This window comes from Ovis canadensis, chromosome 5 (assembly GCF_042477335.2).
Source record: "Ovis canadensis isolate MfBH-ARS-UI-01 breed Bighorn chromosome 5, ARS-UI_OviCan_v2, whole genome shotgun sequence".
Lineage (NCBI taxonomy): Eukaryota > Metazoa > Chordata > Mammalia > Artiodactyla > Bovidae > Ovis > Ovis canadensis.
Window position 1 is genome coordinate 57,181,254 of NC_091249.1, and position 19,280 is coordinate 57,200,533.

A 19,280-nucleotide genomic window follows, 5' to 3' on the forward strand; every position below is an offset into this window, starting at 1 on the left:
GAATGACAGTATCCTAACCTTTGATCCCAACACCACTCTGGGAGAAAACAGAGGGATGTAGGACTCAGTGAGGACAGTTTTTATATGCACAATGATAATAAAGACCTTAGTATACTATATATAAGAAGTAATCAAACAGTTGAGGAGAAAAGGATTTCCTTTATAGAACTCCAGCTAATAAACTGGTGATGAATTTTCTATTTCCTAATGGAATAACACATGTAGGTGATATTCATCAATGGATGCTAAAAGCCTAAGTTAAATAGTTTAACATTTTAAAGTTTACATCAAACTGAATCAGGCAAACACCAGCTGAATGGTCAAATACTGCTAAGACTAAAAAAGGAATAACCATTATATAACTCATAGTATGATTTAATAGGAAATATAGAGTTCAGTTCAGTTCAGCTCAGTTCAGTCACTCAGTCGTGTCCGACTCTTTGTGACCCCATGAATTGAAGCATGCCAGGCCTTCCTGTCCATCACCAACTCCTGGAGTTCACCCAAACTCATGTCCATTGAGTCGGTGATGCCATCCAGCCATCTCATCCTCTGTCGTCCCCTTCTCCTGCCCCCAATCCCTCCCAGCATCAGAGTCTTTTCCAATGAGTCAAGTCTTTGCATGAGGTGGCCAAAGTACTGGAGTTTCAGCCTCAGCATCAGTCCTTCCAAAGAACACCCAGGACTGATCTCCTTCAGAATGGACTGGTTGGATCTCCTTGCAGCCCAAGGGACTCTCAAGAGTCTTCTCCAACACCACAGTTCAAAAGCATCAATTCTTTGGCGCTCAGCTTTCTTCACAGTCCAAATCTCACATCCATACATGACTACTGGAAAAACCATAGTCTTGACTAGACGGACCTTTGTTGGCAAAGTAATGTCTCTGCTTTTCAATATGCTATCTAGGTTGGTCATAATTTTCCTTCCAAGGAGTAAACGTCTTTTAATTTCATGGCTGCAATCACCATCTGCAGTGATTTTGGAGCCCAGAAAAATAGTCTGACACTGTTTCCACTGTTTCTCCATCTATTTCCCATGTAGTGATAGGACCAGATGCCATGATCTTTGTTTTCTGAATGTTGAGCTTTAAGCCAACATTTTCACTCTCCTCTTTCACTTTCATCAAGAGGCTTTTTAGTTCCTCTTCACTTTCTGCCATAAGGGTGGTGTCATCTGCATATCTGAGGTTATTGATATTTCTCCCGGCAATCTTCATTCCAGCTTGTGCTTCTTCCAGCCCAGCGTTTCTCATGATGTGCTCTGCATAGAAGTTAAATAAGCAGGGTGACAATATACAGCCTTGATGTACTCCTTTTCCTATTTGGAACCAGTCTGTTGTTCCATGTCCAGTTCTAACTGTTGCTTCTTGACCTGCATACAGATTTCTTAAGAGGCAGGTCAAGTGGTCTGGTATTCCCATCTTTTTCAGAATTTTCCACAGTTTCTTGTGATCCACACAGTCAAAGGCTTTGGCATAGTCAATAAAGCAGAAATAGATGTTTTTCTGGAACTCTCTTCCTTTTTTGATGATCCAGCGGATATTGGCAATTTGATCTCTGGTTCCTCTGCCTTTTATAAAACCAGCTTGAACATCTGGGAGTTCACAGTTCACGTATTGCTGAAGCCTAGCTTGGAGAATTTTGAGCACTACTTTACTAGCATGTGAGATGAGTGCAATTGTGTGGTAGTTTGAGCATTCTTTGGCATTGCCTTTCTTTGGAATTGGAATGAAAACTGACCTTTTCCAGTCCTGTGGCCACTGCTGAGTTTTCCAAATTTGCTGGCATATTGAGTGCAGCACTTTCACAGCATCATCTTTCAGGATTTGAAATAGCTCAACTGGAATTCCATCACCTCCACTAGCTTTGTTCATAGTGATGCTTTCTAAGGCCCACTTGACTTCACATTCCAGGATGTCTGGCTCTAGGTGAGTGATCATACCATCGTGATTATCTGGGTCGTGAAGATCTTTTTTGTATAGTTCTTCTGTGTATTCTTGCCACCTCTTCTTATTATCTTCTGCTTCTGTTAGGTCCATTCCATTTCTGTCCTTTATCGACCATCTTTGCATGAAATGTTCCCTTGGCATCTCTAATTTTCTTGAAGAGATCTCTAGTCTTTCCCATTCTGTTGTTTTCCTCTATTTCTTTGCATTGATCGCTGAGGAAGGCTTTCTTATCTCTCCTTGCTTTTCTTTGGAACTCTGCATTCAGATGCTTATATCTTTCCTTTTCTCCTTTGCTTTTTGCTTCTCTTCTTTTCATAGCTATTTGTAAGGCTTCCCCAGAGAGCCACCTTGCTTTTTTTGCATTTCTTTTCCATGGGGATGGTCTTGATCCCTGTCTCCTGTACAAAGTCATGAACCACTGTCCATAGTTCATCAGGCACTCTATCAATCAGATCTAGTCCTTTAAATCTATTTCTCACTTCCACTGTATAATCATAAGGAAGTTGATTTAGGTCATAGCTGAATGGTCTAGTGGTTTTCCCTACTTTCTTCAATTCCACCTATGAAAAGTTCTTACCTAAAATAATGAACTTGACTCTAATCAAGTCTCAAGATATTAACTATCAGTATGAATGAGGGGGACAGAAGAGCAAGCTAAACAATACCATGAGGAAGTAATCAGCAAAATCCAGAATCTGATGCATTCTATGGTACAGTTTCTCCTTGATATCAATGGCATGCCCCTCCCCGCCAAAGAAACAGAAGAACGGAAGATACTTAAAAAATTGATCAATGAATGTTTGGATCCTGTTTGAAACAAACCCAACTGTTTAAAGAAAAAAGGCATACTTCAAACAATAGGAAATCTAAGGGGAGATTATGTCTTAGAAGACATAAAGGAGTTAGCTTTAAAATAAACCAGGGTAAAGAAAAACATGATGGGGGTGATGAGGAGGGATGGTGGGGGGAAAAGAAAACAAGATTAGCAAACTGCTATATTGCTGAAAATGAAGTTGAGTAAAAGGTACATGGGATCGTTATACCATTCTCTTCCTTATTTAGTCAGTGTTTGAAAATTAGCATAAAATATGTAGGTAGACAGGCAGGCAAGTAAGAATGTAAACAATAGTAGGGGGAAGGAAGAAGGAAAGGGAGGGAGGAATGGAGAGATGAAAGGAAAAATGATGCTAGAAAACTGGCATCAGGGAGAAGAATGTAATGTAGGGATAACTTAAGAATTTCATCTTGTAACCTTTCCTGAGTTGTAGTGACAATATTTAAAATTTTAGAAACAAACCAGGTTTTTAGAAACACAAACTTCCTCCCACCATTACCCCTCTTTAGGGATCAGAATTTTTCATTTTCATCTGATGCTATAAGCATTATATTTAAATATACTCTGTGACAAAAGTATACTTGCTTGATTGGCTACTTAAAGTTTTCTACAAAGGAGCTGCCTGAATAGATGCTACATACACATATTTGCTAAAAAACATCTACTGAAGTGTTTATTCTGTACTTTTTCAAAGATCTTTAATACTTCCTAATTCTTAGTGTTCTTAGTTTGAGAGATAACAAGGTGCAATGATCTAATATTAAAGAATGCTAGACAGAAGGCTATTCATTTTATGGTCTCTTTTATCATGTAAGTTTCTTCCAATATATCTTCAAAAATCCAGTATGAACATGTTTTCTTATATATTAAATACTTCATATGTATAAGATGTCTGGATATACTCCTTTGCCCATAGCCAAATTTACCTTAACTGTCCCAGGACAGATTATACATTTTATTACTTTTATAGTATAAGCTGCAATTAAATGTGGCTGAACAAACGCATATTTGTCTTAGACCAAAACTATTTTTTGTTTAATTTGTGTCACCACTATAGTGCAAGGTATTTTTTTGACAAAACTCAGTACATTTACATGATTGATAAGCAATGGAGATCAGCAAACTGACTGTCATTAACTCTAGACTAGATAATAAACTAAATGTACAAGAGAAACTTAATTTAACTATTCCATAAAATCTCTTTTTAACAATTCCATCCTTCAGAGTCTCTCCAGAGACCTCCTTACCTTTTTGCTCTTTGGAAAGCTGTTCGGCTTGGTCCCAAATTTCAGTGGCATAGAGGAAGTTGGATGTAACCTGAACATAGCTGGCTGCCATGTGGTGGATCCTCTGTGGAATGGTCACTGAAGAACCACTTGCTGAAGCACTACTGGCTCCAGAAGAATAATTTCCTGAATTGCCTGGTGACAGCTTTGGAGAAACAGGGGAAGGCATCCCAACAGCTTTGCTACACACAGAGAAACAGGAAGTTTATTCATATAGAAAATGATGAATGTGAGGAAATTAATGTATGACTGGTTCTTCCTACATGAAGGCTTTTAAAATTTGAAGGTTCTTTTAAACTAAAAGGGAACTGTACTTCCAAAGAAGTACAGGTTCTTTAAAATAAATACTTAGCTCACTAAAGTGTTTATTGTGAGTTATTATTTTATCAAGACTCTTTGGTTTAACCAATGGCAACAGTACAAAAGATGGGAAAGAAGTGAGGAAGTCATATACTTTGGTAAGAGCTGTTCCAAGACTTAGAAGCTAGATCATATCACTCTCAGCTCAACATACTTTCCACCTATCTGGGGATATAATTAGGTACTTCCCAATTGTTTTATAGAAAGCTGAATGGATTAACAATATGAGATTTCATGGTAGTTTTTATCCTTTCTGTGGATGAGTGGGATGGAGGTTATGTGGGAATGGAGGACAAACCATAATCATGCCACTGTTATTAAATTTTGGCAGTGTCCAGACATGAACAAAGATAAGTGCAAGGTGATAAAACTCCAACTAGCCACAGAAATAAAGCTGAGAAAGGTTGAGGAGTTGTAAAAAAAACAAAACAACTCAGACTTCTACAGGTGAAATGTTCCTTCTCTAATCTTTCTAAGAGCATGTTTAAGATATTTTCAACTTAAAAAAAAATGATAATGGTAAAGAATCCGCCTGTAATGTGGGAGACCTGGGTTCGATCCCTGGGTTGGGAAGATCCCCTGGAGAAGGGAATGGCGACCCACTTCAGTATTCTGGCCTGGAGAATTCTATGGACAGAGGAGCCTGGCAAGCTATAGTCCATGGGGTCACAAAGAATTGGACATGACTGAGCGACTTTCACTTTCACAAAAAGTACCTTTTTTGGAAAGTGGCGAAACCTATTCCACTTTCACATAAAAATAAACTTGTCACATAAAATTTTACAGAATAAAATTTACCTACCTTCCCAAGCCTGGTGATGGTGCTTGAGAGTTATTGTAAGAATTCTGTGGAGAAAAGAAAATGTACTTAATAATTTAAAAAAAAAAGTAATTTATGAAGTACTCTTTATTTAAGTATAATAAATATATTCAAAAGCATTGGGCCAGTACTGATCTTAAGAAACCAAAATGTGTGTGTGTGTGTGTGTGTGTGTGTATGTGCAACAGAAGGACGTTATTTAGATAATAGCGGGGGTGTTCTGGAAGACTGAAAAGGGAGAGACAAAGAATGAGTAACATTCAGATGGATAAAGAAGAGGGGAGAAGGCGTAGAGCAAGGCAAGTCATCCTGTGTACAAAGGCTGCAGACAAGAGAGTGTATATGAGCCAAATAATTTACCTGGAGTAAACTTCAGAAAAGAAAGAGGGAGAGTGGGAGAGAGATTGATCTTGAAGGCCTTGTAGGTCAGAGTAAGAATCTTTCACTTGACCCTACAGGCAATGCTAAGCTATTAAAGCATTCCAAGTCATTATCAGGGCTGAATTTTAGGAAGACTTATGTAGGGCTATCATGAAAAAACATTAGGTTTTGTGATAAAAATAGATTATATACATTGAAAGATTACTAAGGGCTACTGTATATTGCTACATAGTTTCCACAATCAGATATGTGTGCATTTTAAACCTCAAACTATTTGAAAGTTCCCAAACAGTAGTACTTCCTCTCCTTTGACAGGAAAAACATGAGGGCACTTCTGAGGCGGCAATAGGAGACTTTACAAATTTTGTCTCCTGGGAAACAGATACTCTTACTGTGTACTTACCTTCAGATGCTCTGTCAGCGTCTTTGAATACTTCAGAGCAGTTTCCTTCTTCAGTTTGAAGAGCCTCAGGTACAGCAAAGACTGGCATCGTAGGCTAGCCAATGGAAAAGGACAGCTTATTTACCAGGACAACAGACTCTGGCCACATCGCATAGACAAGCTTCACATTGCGCCAGAGTACACAAGTGATTCATGTGAGCAGACCATGGCATAAGGTCAATGACACTAACTCTTAGGCAAAACCAAAAGGTGTGATCTTATTATGGTACACAACCTAGGGAGGGAAAGGAAGAGGAAGAGACCTAGGACTAGCCTCCTATTTGTTGACATTCAAAAATCAAAACCTCATCCCCAGGACACCAATGTGTCATTTATAACATAGGGACTAAAAATCACTGCGGGGGAATTTCCTGGCAGTCCAGTGGTTAGGATTCAGTGCTTCATCTTTCTCTGTTGTGGTCCAGGTTTAATCCCTGGTCAGGAAACTAAGATCCTATATAAGCCGTATGGCACAGCCACCTCTTCCCTCAATAACCACCCCCCCAAAAAAACTTCAGAGCATAATCTCTACATTAAACTAAAAATAATTTAAAACAACAAAACTAGGAACTCAACTGTAATATTACAACTCTGAAGTAACATATGTAAAACTTACAAAGGCCCTGCATGGCCATCACTGCCTACCTCTCCAGTCACTTTCACTTACTTCTCCTGGGTCTTTTAGTTTCCTGACACAAGGTTTCCAGTTTCTTTTCACTATCCAGCCCTTGTAAATGTTTCCTCTACCTAAGGACTAAGTATCCCTACAGTTTACCTTTACAGTTATATAAACTTTTCCTTCAAAGTACTGAATTCATGTACTTGTGTGGTTATTTGATTAATTTCTGTCTCTTCACACTATACCCTGGACTCCATGACAAATAGGACTGTGCCAGTTTTTTTCTACAGCTGCTCTCCCACTTGTTAAACCCAGTACCTGGTAAAGTAAATAACCATGATTGATAAACTCTCTCTCTGGGGATAAGCAAACACGTCATTTCTTTATTCTGAGCAAGCTAGATGTTTGCTACCTGAGGTAAGGAATGCGGGCGCGCAAAGTCGCTTCAGTTGTGTCTAACTCTTTGCAACTCTATAGACTATAGCCCGTGAGATTCCTCTGTTCATGAGATTCTCCAGGCAAAAATATTGGAATGGGTTGCCATGCCCTCCTTTAGAGGATCTTCCCAACCTGGGGACTGAACCCCATCTCCTGCAACTCCTGCATTGCAGGTAGATTCTCTACTGCTGAGCTGCCAGGGAAGCCCCAAAGGTAAGGTATATGTATATGTAAATGGAGGGAGAGGATACCAAAAGAAGAGCCTGGATTTTTTATAGTGTCCATCTTTACTGAAATACACAATAGAAGCCTCAGAGTTAAAAAAAAAAAAAGTAAACTATAGTCAAATCCAAAAAAAGAGCCTAAAAAAGTGATTACTTAATAGAAAGTTCTAATATCAGTCTCACTCTACCAAGGCTTTTATTTTGTCAAGAGGGCAACAGAGGAGAGGCTCACAACAATTAAAAATTTTCAGTAGGAATTCTGTTGTTTTCTTCTTGACCCATCAAGAATAGATTTATGACTGGGTTATGGAAGGCCAATTCAAGGATAACTTTCAGAAGAACACAGACAGCACAGTTCCTTACGAAACTGCTTTGTCATCTAGCAGAGGCTAACATGCAACACTTACCAAAGCACTGTAAGTCTTTTATCTGCAGCTGTAGCATCTGGTGCCAAGTAATTCTTTAGCTTCATAGTGTATCTGTGAGATAAGAGAAGAAACAAAGGACACAAAATATAATACTTCATCTGTTTTATGACCTCCTCAGTCCTCTAAACATTAAAATCAAACTTAAAGACAAAAATACCCACTAAAGTGTCTACTTCTCCTTATCCAAGGACAATAAAGGATTAAGGATCCTCTTTGGCTATTATTTTATAAATTAGTCCTTTCCAAGAAAGAACAGAGAAATATTATTGCCAACAATGCAGAAAGTTTCCCCACTTACTTGATGAGCTCCACCGTTTCTGAATACATAAGGAATGGGGATTTGGATTCCTGAGCATTTTTCTCTAATGCATTCCCACATTCAATGAAAGATACCACAGCATCAAGATAGTATACAGCTTTCTCAAACCTATCAGACTGAAGAAAGGAGAATAAAGGTAAATGAGAGCCACACTGATGTGCTACGAGAACAAATGAAGATTTAAGTTAATTTGATTAAATATATAAATATTTACATACCAATGCATCTGCATTGTGCTTTAGCTTTTTTGCTTCTTGTAAATAATGGTCTGCTGAATAATTTCTGCAATGTAAATTTTTTATTTTAAGTAAAATGGGAAATATTTTCCTAAGATAATATTAGTTTTATAGCCCTCAGTTTTCATGTCCTCAAGTAAAGACAAATTACTAAACATTTGATTAGTTTTTCCCTGACGAATGTTTATATTAGGTTAAGAGCATAAATCATTTGAAAGATTGAGAGTAAATAGAATGTAGGTAGGAAAAATACTTTATCAAAATGGAGGGGAAAAAACCCTATGTTACTTATCTGAGACATGAGACAGTCTTTATTTTAAACCTACACTGTTTTACTTAAGAAAGCCTTTAAACAGTAAAGTCAGCAAAGGTGGACTACTGGAAGGTACATTATTCACATTCTCCATGAGAATCATGAAGGTAAATTAAGTTAAAAGGAGCAATGCTTGGACTTGAAGGTGTCTTTAAAATTAAAAATCTGAATATTCTGTCACAATATCACAGTACAACAATATCACAATACAACCAATTCTTCTGGTCACTGACAGACATTAAAATGAGTTTCTTATATGCTGACTGGAATGATTTCTTAAATGCATAAAAAATCTTATTTATCTTACCTGTCATCAAAGGCAAGCTTCGTTCTCCGAGGCTTAGAAGCATCAGGAGTTGGTGTAGATGGAGGACAGTTAGAAGAACTATTTGGAGCCTTTTCCTGACCAGAAAAATAAAAACAAAAACTACATTGAATATTATGAAATTAAAATTAAACTCAAAGTATTTTTTAGCTCGTGGTTACAAAACAAACAAAATTCCATTGTCTGTGGTAGTTAACTCCCTTGTTATAAAAATTTAAAATTTCATAATGTAAATGTCCTTTTTATGGAATGAGCCCACTTTAAATAACCAAGAATATTACTTATAATATTCAGTTGAGTCACTCAGTCATGTCCGACTCTTTGTGACCCCATGAACCACAGCACGCCAGGCCTCCCTGTCCATCACCAACTCCCAGAGTCTACCTAAACCCACGTCCATTGAGTTGGTGATGCCATCCAACCATCTCATCCTCTATTGTCCCTTTATCCTCCTGCCTCAATCTTTCCCAGCATCAGTGTCTTTTCCAATGAGTCAGCTCTCCGCATCAGGTGGCCGAAGTATTGGAGTTTCAGCTTCAACATCAGTCCTTCCAATGAACACCCAGGAACAATCCATCTCCTTTAGGATGGACTGGCTGGATCTCCTTGCAGTCCAAGGGACTCTCAAAAGCCTTCTATTAGGGGTCTACTATGTGGGAGGCAATGACACTGACACTTGTAAAAACTTAAGGAATACACAAATCTAACATCAATATAGTAGCATTACTTCAGACAAAATTTACTGGTAATAACTGGTCAATGAAAACAATTACAATATCTAACATTTACTATGTACTTACTATTTACTAGGCACTAAGTTAACCAAGTACTTAGTATAACCATTAATCCTTTAACAACCCTATGAAATATGTACTGCTATTAGGATAGATAAAAAGTAGTCTCAAGGAAGCTGAGCAACTTGCCCAAGTCCAAACAGCTTTTAAATAGTATTCCTGGAATTTGGGTTTTAAGTTCAGATCTATCAGATTTCAAAAGCCTAGACACTTTCTTAAATTTTATTCTGCCTCCTATCAACATGTCTATTCTGTCTCCTATCAACAGAGACCTTTAACGCAAGGGCTATGACCCTGTCCTCCCAACAGCTTCCCCTCCGGTCCTATCTTCAATAAATTGAATACACATTTTTTCCCATTAAAAAGCCATAAATAAGTAGAATTTATCCTATGAATTAATAAATGTCTCAACATTAGAAAGCCCAATAATATATATTTTTTATTACTTCTGTTTAAAAGAAACCATGTAACAATTATTTTTTCTTTTCTTGTAAAAGAGTCCTTTCAAGTTCCACCTATCACAGTTTTCTTCAAGAATGAAAAAAAAGCCCTGAGATTTGAAAAAATACTAAACTCTTTATGGTAAAATCTGCACACTTACCAAATGGCTTCCTGAATACTATTGCAATCTTGGACAGCTTTCCCCCTGTGTTTTATAAACAGACCTATTAAGGTTGGCACAAAAGTAATTGTGGTTCCAACCATGAATTTTAAATCATCACAACTAGGCTCAAACATATCTTTATTAATCAAAATAGGAACCATTATGGTCAACATGTTCTTGCCAACGAGAAATAAGTTTGTCTATTCCTGTAGTGAAAAAAATCCATGCTTTGGGATTCCATGAACTCTTGGAAAGCATTTTCTGCGTCCTACTGGCTGTGGAAGCATTTCCCCTGCAAAAAGCTGTTGAAATGCTTGAAGAAGTGGTAGTCGGTTGGTGAGAGGTAAGGTGAATATGGCAGATGGGGCAGCACTTCATAGCCCAATTTGTTCAACTTTTGAAGCGTTGGTTGTTCAACGTGCTGTTGGGCGCTGTTGTGGAGAAGAATTGGGCCCTTTCTGTTAACCAATGCTAGCTGCAGGCATCGCAGTTTTTGGTGCATCTCATCAATTTGCTGAGCATACTTCTCAGATGTTAATAGTGCTGCCGGGATTTAGGAAGCTATAGTGGATCAGACTGGCAGCAGACCACTAAACAATGACCATGACTTTTTTTGGGTGCAACTTTGGCTTTGAGAAGTGCTTTGGAGCTTCTTATTGGTCCAATCACTGCTGCTGCTGGTTGTTGTATAAAATCCACTTTTCACTGCATCTGATTGAGAAATGGTTCATTGTTGTTGCGCAGAAAAAGAGATGACACTTAAAAACGATGATTTTTTTTTGATTTTCAGTCAGCTCAAGCTTTTTCTCCTCCATAATTTGCTTCAAATGCCAAATGACTGTGGAATGGTTGGCAATCTTTTGTGTTGTTGTAAGAGGATCAGCTTCAATGATGGCTCTCAGTCTGTCGTTGTCAACTTCGATAGCTGGCCACTCGCTCATCTTCAAGGTTCTCATCTCCTTTATAAAACTTTTTGAACCACCATTGCACTGTACGTTCATTAGCAGTTTCAGGGTCAAATGCATTGTTGATGTTGCAAGTTGTCTCTGCTGCTTTACCACCCATTTTGAACTCAAATAAGAAAATCACTCGAATTTGATTTTTGTCTAACATCATTTCCATAGCATAAAATAAGTTTAAAATGAATAGTAAGTAATACAAGTCATCAGCAAAAATCATAAAGAAGTGCGCATTAAAATAATGTACAACATAATCATATTTATTTACAAATGTATTCCAATATCAAGTGGCAAATTTCAACAATGTAAAAATCTCAATTACGTATGTACCAACTTAAATATAAGTGCCTATGTTTAAATTTATTGAAGGAAAAATGAAGTTTCTGAAAATAAAGAAAAATTACTATGTGTGGTAAGAAATACTATCTATACTTACAGTGGTTGAGTAAATTTTTGCATTATATATATATAGGAAATCATTCTGTTGTATACCTGAAACTAATACAATGTTATATATCAACTTTATCTCAATTAATTAAAAAAACTGGTAGAAAAGGACTAACAAAATATCAGTCAGCATACAGAAGGTGTGAAAATATCATTAATCTAACTGAATTATACACTGTCTCTAATTCATGTGGAAGACACAGTCTTTTCATTACAAAAATCTACATATACTACGCTGTTTTACAAAGCAACTCAACAAATTTCAAAAGATTACTGCACGCGGATCACTTTCTAGCCCCTTCTACAAGGTAGAAGTACTAATCAAAAGACAACCAGAAAATCTCTGTATGTTTGGAAACTGAGTAACACACTTAAGTAACTCTTGGACCAAAGATGGAATCACACAAGAAATTAAAAAACATTTTGAACTGAGTTATAAAAATAGTATATACCAAGTCTTGAAGATGCAGCTAAAGCAGTAATTAGAGGAAAATATATAGTCTAACTGCTTATGTTTGAATATTAGAGAAAAAGAGCTTACAATTAATTTTGAAAAACAAGCTTAGTATCCATCTTTAAAAGTTAATAAACAGAACAGCAAAACAAAAAGACATAAGGAAATTATAAAGAGTATAAGTTAATGATATAGAAAATAAAACAAACTATAGTGAATAAAGACAAAGAAAGCCTGTTTTTTTGAAAAAGACAAGTAAAAGTGATAAGCCTCTGATGAAACTGATGAAAGAAGAGAAAGACGGTACAGAAAACTAAAATTAAAAATAAAAGACAATATAAGAAGCAATGTTAAAGATATGAAAAATAAAAGACTATAATGAACAAAATTTATGCCAACATATTTCAAAAATTTGGTATCAGCAAATATCTAGAGAAACAGAAAATAAAAATTATATGTAATTTTGGTTTTTCATATTATCTAATTCTATCCAGTAAGTTAAACACTGGATAAAGTGCAAACAAGTGAGACACAAATCCCTGCTTTCAAGAAGCTGACAAGAGAAGAGACATAGACATTGAATTTTACCTATGAGATAACAGAAACCAAATGAGCAGAAGAACTCACTTAATGAGTACATTTTAAAATGAAAGAAAGAAAGAGAGAGAAGAGATTTAAAAGAAGAAGCATACAGGTCTCAAATCCTACAGTTCAAGGATGGGAAATAGAGAAAGAGCCAGCCAGCAGGTAAACAGAGAACTAAGTCAGTGAAGGAGGCCCACAGAACAGGTTCCTCAAGAACACTATCTAAACTGCTATGGAAGCGGTCCAGCTGGAGAAAAAGCCTTCGGTATATCTCAATTTGAGACGTTGTTCACAATTTAAATTACCTCAAAATTTAAAAGATTTAATCACCACATTTAATAAGCACAACTAACTGCCTTTGTCAATTTTTTCAACTGTTAAACAGTTGCTTATTTTAAGTCACAAATAATAATGCAGTAAATTATATACTTAAAAAATCTAGGTATTTTCTTAACTTTTTCAGGGAGTTTGCTCCTGACCAGATCACCTTAGAAAGCAATGAAAAACCTGATAAACAAATTCAGTGTTAGAGCCTAAGTACAACCTTGAAAAAGCTTCTCTGATCTAGTTATGCACCCACAAACATTAAGAATATTCCCCTACCTGATGATCATGCTCTAGGGCTAATTCCAGTGCTAGCTCAGCTAAAGAATATTTTTCTTCTTCATGAAGCCAAATGGTTGCTTTAGCACTTTATGTAGTATAACTAGCTTGTAAAATCTAACTCTAAATGATCCAAAGACAATTTAAAACCATAGATAAGAATGCAATCAGAACAACTGGAGTTATTTATAAATTTGATCATAATCAACTGTTCTTCCATAACCAACTTTTCCAATTATGGAAAACCAACTTTTCCAACTTCTGCCTTAACCAATAATATGCGTGTGTCCAGATGACTTCATTCCTTTCATGGTCTCAGATCACAGACTACGACATTTTGAGAGTAAAAATGAACAGATCTGTAAGATTAGTAAGATGTTTAAAAATTTTTCAAAGCATAGTTACCTTGGAGAAGTCACATGGCAAGAGTTTTTTCAAAAGGCTCAGGTCCCTCAGTGCCTTACCTTGACCTCCTTAGAGATACTGGAAGTCTTCCCTTCAGTCCTCTTCTGCTTTGATGCGGAGGAACTGTTTTTGCTGCTGCCACTATTTTCCTTGTTGCTGTTATTACTTGACTTTAAAGAAGAAGACTGACTAATAGTCCTCTTCCGAGAGCCATGCTCTGTTTTTGGATCTTTTGAAGGAACAGGCCCAGCAGGAGAAGGCAATAAATCTTTTTCTTTAGCAGTACTCTGTTTAGATGACCTGCCAAACCAAACAAATGCCCTCATTTCTCCACACAGTCATGTAAGAGTGATGGACTTTTCCCATTTGACTTTGCCTCTATTCAAGATAAATTTGTTTTTCCCTATTTGATTATTAGAACATATGATTTCTATAAAACAAAATAAAACTATAAATTTTAAGAGGGCAGATATCTTCTCCAGTGTTTCCTCCCCATTATGGTTGTATACTCAGTGCCTAAACCTTGGTCTGCCACACACAAGTATTCAATAAATAGTGATTGAATAAAAACAAAAAGAGGAATGGTGAATGTCTCCCGCAGCTATACATAAGCTTGCCATCTGACCTGAAAGTGGTAAAGCTTTACTTTAATTCTTATCCTATGAATACTTCCTATTCTCCTAAAAAGAGAGATAAAGTGACTGAATCTTGCTTTTCATCCCAATTAACTAAAAGCAAAACCTCCCACTATTTGGTATATGACTGTGTACAGAAATGTGTAACATATACATACTAAATGGAATATTCTAAGAGCACATTAGAAAGTACCCAGCAGCAAATAACACACATAGATCAACACACACATTAACATGTTTTGTAGACATACTCTTTGCTGCTGGATGGTTTGTGGCCTGCCATATTCTTGTCCTCTGTTTTAGGTTTCTTGCTCTCATTGGCTCGGTTATCATCTTCATTCTGGATGAAAAACAGGGAAAAAAAAAGGCAGTTAGGTTTTGATTTTTATTCATCTAATTTCAGTTTTCAGTGCTAGTCACCCTCAAACAGTTAATCTCTGATATACTTCAGAAAGAAGATAAATGTGAAGTGAAAGAACTCATTTAAACAGTGTTAAATAAATTAGGTTTTTAAGTCTGAGAAGAAGTCTCCTATTTTAGATAAGAAAAGCTGAAATGCTGAAACAGTCTTTTAAATGGCATCTTTTCAGTCTCATGATTTGAGGAGGGGGGATGAGATAATTAAGATATAATTCACATATCATAAAATTCATGTGTTGTAAGATTGTCAATATTTTCTTTTTAATGAATGAATATATTCTATTGTATGGATATATCACATTTTATTTATCCATTCATCATTTGAATTTTTCCTACTTTTCAAGTATAGGTTTTTGTGTGGACATGTTTTCACTGTTCTCGGGTATATACGTAGGGATGAAATTGCTGAGTCATAAGGGAATACTGTCTATTTACTTTTTGAGAAACTGTTAAACTAGGTCCCAAAGTGGCTACAATCACTTTACATTCCCATCGGCACTGTCATTCTCCACATCTTCAACAACACTTGTTACTGTCCTTTTTTTTGCTTTTAGCCAAGATTTTTGAAAAACTTTTTTGCTGAAACAAAAGCTATGGGCCTGTCTATAATTATCAAGCTACTATGCTTGGGGAATTTAAGTTTTCCTATTGATTTAAATATCAGGGCACAAATATTGCAAACATCCTGCCATACAAAAGAATTTGTTCCCATACACAAATGATTAAAGTTGGACATGCGAGAACATGAGAAAAAGGAATCAGCATCTTTCATTATCCTTGGCTGGTCTCTTTCTCAGTATTATCTGCTTTATCTTCAAGAACAAAGCAATCTCAAAAATCATCACTGGGAAATATCCTGGTGGTCCAGTGGTTAGGACTCAGCGCTTTCACTGTTGGGGCCTGGAATCAATCTCTGGTGAAGGAATTAAGATCCTGCAAGTTGTATGGCATTCTAGGGGGGAAAAATAATCATCACTAAGTTTCCTGGTGATATACATTTTATAAAATCAAAATTTCATTTACAGGTATTGATATAAAAAAACTTGTGAGGAATACATGCCAATGAGATGTGGGGGAGGTAAGGAGATATGCTTAGTCGCTCAGTCATGTCTGACTCTTGGCGACCCCATGGGACTTGTAGCCCACCAGGTTCCTCTGTCCATGGGATTCTCCAGGCAAGAATATTGGAGTGGGTTGCCATTTCCTTCTCCAACAGAGATAAGGGACACTCCTTTTAGAGGAAGGGTTTTTTTTATTACAAGTTATGTATATTGTAGAATTTTAAACAAGAGTAAAATATACTCAGTATATTATATTTTAAATGTCTGAAAAAGTTTATAAAGATTTGTAATACCTTTTTAAAGATAAAAGAACCATTTTTTAAATTCCATAAGAAACATCTTATTTTTTTAAGGAGCAAAATCTATCATATACAAGCTCTTATTTCATATAATTTCTATGAATTATACAGAATAATATAAAATCCCATAACTAAGTCCAGCAATGTGAGGCTGTGGGCTCTAGAATCCAGCAGCCCTAAAGAGTTTACCAGTTGAATAAAGCATCTCTTTACTACAATAATGGAAGCTCTTAGCTATAGTACTGAAAGTAGGAAGCTTCAGTTTTCTAGAAATTCAAATTTTAAAAAATCTTCAACTTTTGAAGATGCAAAAAAAAAAAAAAAAAAAGTGTTATTCTCATTTGTCCAAATACATCAGCAATAGCACACAGTACTGTGGTTCCAAGGAAAAAAGAGGGAAAACTGCAGACTCATTTCATTTTAAGAAAATGCTATATTCTTCCTGTCCTCTACATGAGATTCTCAGGGTCAGCTGGGCCTGGGATTTTGTTCTCAGTCCACCTGGTATCCTGTTCACCTGCTCATGTTTTCAATATCTTATAATCGCATTCACACATGTGTATCAAGGAAAATTTCACTATTCTTCCATACAAATTAGTAAAATGTACTCTCCTCTAAAGATTTCTCACTAAAGTTGAGAGATCACACTTCTTTCCAAAAAATCTGTCTCTATATGTAAGTTTTTCAGCTCCATTATACGTCCATTATCTTCCAATCACAGATATCCATGAATTTTCATATTTCCTGGGTCTAAAAAAGCTGACCATAAAAGTATACACCAAGCTTTATCTGTAAATCCAAATTATCTTGGAATTATTTAGGGACAAGAGCTGGTTATGTGCCAGCAGATGTTTTTAGTTCTGAACTTGCAGATATGGGTGTTTGAAAAAGCAGAAAAGCTGTGGTACAGCTATGTACAATGGATTGGTGAAATTCTTAAGGACATGTTAAAATTGGTGAGTCAATTTACCAGCTTGAATTTGTAATCTAAAACATGTGACTTGGTCTGGATATAAGAGAGAAGAAAGTGTTATGAAGTGTGACAACCTGGAGAGTATATATCCCAACTACAGACATGTAAAACCAAAATTTTAAAAATGTTGTAAAGGTCAGTTTGCAATCTTTGCTTTGCTCTCACCTCTACATTGGCCAGCACACACTATGAACAGATGTACTGGTTCATTTCTTATCTGATTAGAAACTATAATTCCTTACTAAAGGAGACAGGGAGAGGCACAGTGGTCCTCAAGAGACTCTTGTGTCTGTTGTCTCATCAGGACTTCAGGCTCACCTCTATTTTCCTTCATAGCTGTGAATCAACGAGCTAGTTTTTGGTTTAATGAGATTTCCACTGCATTTTAGAGGATGATGTTCACACCACCACAACAACAACAAGAACAACAAAAAAACCCATTACAAACCTTATGTTTCCTCTTGCCTTTGTTGGAAACTTTCTCTGAGGCTTGTTTCTGAGCCTCTCTTGTGTGCTTTTCTGGCACATTTTTCTTTTCCCCCTTGGGTGGCTCTGTTTCTTTGTAAGGCTTTCCTGGTATTCTAGTCAAGAGATTCAGGTCAATCTTCACAATAAGTGGATACCTGTCATCAGGCTCACTGAGGGGTGAAAGAAGTTCCTTCTCTTCCATAGGAGAGAACATTCGTTGCCGAAAAAAGCTATCTTCTTCCTCCACTGAGGAGGGTTTAACGGGAGTCCTATTACTCTCAGGGTACTTAGGAGTTTGTGAGGAAGGAGGAAGGCTCTCGCTTTCATCCGAATCTGAGGATGAGGTATCTGTTTCTATAATTTCCCTCGATTTCTGGGAAGATTTACTTGTTGACTTGTATTTCTTTTTCTCTGCTGAAGGTCGAGGGGAAGATTTGGACTCCTTTTTTATATTGGGTTTTCTTGAGCCTTTGGTGGCTGCTTTGTGTCTGCTGGAGGGCATGCTGGTAGCCATGTCTACAGGAGTTTCACTCTCTATCTTCAGGCCTCCACGGGGCTCTTCAGCAGCTGCCTTCTCAGTCTTTTTGGGTTGTTTTTTTCCTACAGTTCTCCTTTGTGCTGTGCTGTCACTCTGGGCAGGAGACTTCTGCCTCCCACGCCCACTTTCTGATCCCTTTTGGACAGTTTTGGAGTCTCGTCCAGGAGTAGCAGAACTTGTTTCTTTAGGACCACCTGGATCCGTGTAGCTATTCCCTGTGCCCTGTTCTCGGCCTTCCTTTTTATAGCCTTGAGATGATGGGATATTACTGTCCACAGAAGAAGCTGGTGACACTTTATGTGGATTTACTTTATTCAGCCAGTTATCAAGTTGCCATTTATTTGTGGGAGGTGGTTCAGGCTGAAAAACAGAGAAAGAAATATGCTTTTTCAGTACTGAAACTTTCTCCTTTCTTCATAATCTCAAGGAAGAGGAAAAAACATGATGCCCAACACCACAAAAGCATATGTTTTTCATAGTTCTAACTGAACCAAAGCAAAAGGCTAAAAATAATAATAGCTCTAATCACTTGAATGAGAAGATAAGCTAATTATTATATATATATAGCCTTTAAATATTAAATAGCCCTTTCAGGAGTCCATACAGTACATTTAATTCCAGAAAGCAAACCAATGATGTAGGAAGCAACAGAGATTTTAAACCACATTTTATCAAGCTACAGTGAATTTATACTATTTAAGACTTCTTTTCACCATAACTAAATAACATGAGTCACCAGGTTGAAAGAAAAATAAAGCTCAGAGTAAATACTGGGCATCACCAGGGGCCTTCAGAGTTCCTAAAAAGAAGGGACCCTCTTGGCTCCCTCTCACCTCAGGAGATGCACTCTGGGATGGCTCATTTGCCTCACTGTCACTGGAACTACTTTCACTCTCTGAGTCAGATCCAGAGCTGCTTTCAGATCCACTGTGGCTGCTAGAATCATCCCTGGAGTTTTCTGCCCCTTCACTATTATGGTGTGAAGGTTCAGAGTTACTAAAAGAAATAAAAAATATAAATGACCAAAAGATTTTTTTTTTCAGAATGACAACCCGTAAGCA

General features: G+C 36.9%; 1 protein-coding gene across 4 annotated transcripts in view; it reads right to left on the minus strand.

The window, feature by feature from the left end:
* AFF4 (ALF transcription elongation factor 4) overlaps positions 1–19,280 on the minus strand; it is a 78,843-nt gene that overhangs the window by 6,412 nt on the left and 53,151 nt on the right. For all 4 annotated transcript variants that reach the window (XM_069592031.1, XM_069592033.1, XM_069592032.1 and 1 more), the window contains 11 exons: positions 19,053–19,215; positions 17,662–18,579; positions 14,712–14,800; positions 13,885–14,125; positions 8,957–9,051; positions 8,319–8,382; positions 8,080–8,216; positions 7,761–7,832; positions 6,034–6,127; positions 5,232–5,275; positions 4,031–4,251 (listed from right to left, as the gene is read on the minus strand). In XM_069592031.1, coding sequence (XP_069448132.1) covers positions 4,031–4,251; positions 5,232–5,275; positions 6,034–6,127; positions 7,761–7,832; positions 8,080–8,216; positions 8,319–8,382; positions 8,957–9,051; positions 13,885–14,125; positions 14,712–14,800; positions 17,662–18,579; positions 19,053–19,215 — 2,138 coding nt within the window. The remainder of the gene's footprint in view (positions 1–4,030; positions 4,252–5,231; positions 5,276–6,033; positions 6,128–7,760; positions 7,833–8,079; positions 8,217–8,318; positions 8,383–8,956; positions 9,052–13,884; positions 14,126–14,711; positions 14,801–17,661; positions 18,580–19,052; positions 19,216–19,280) is intronic.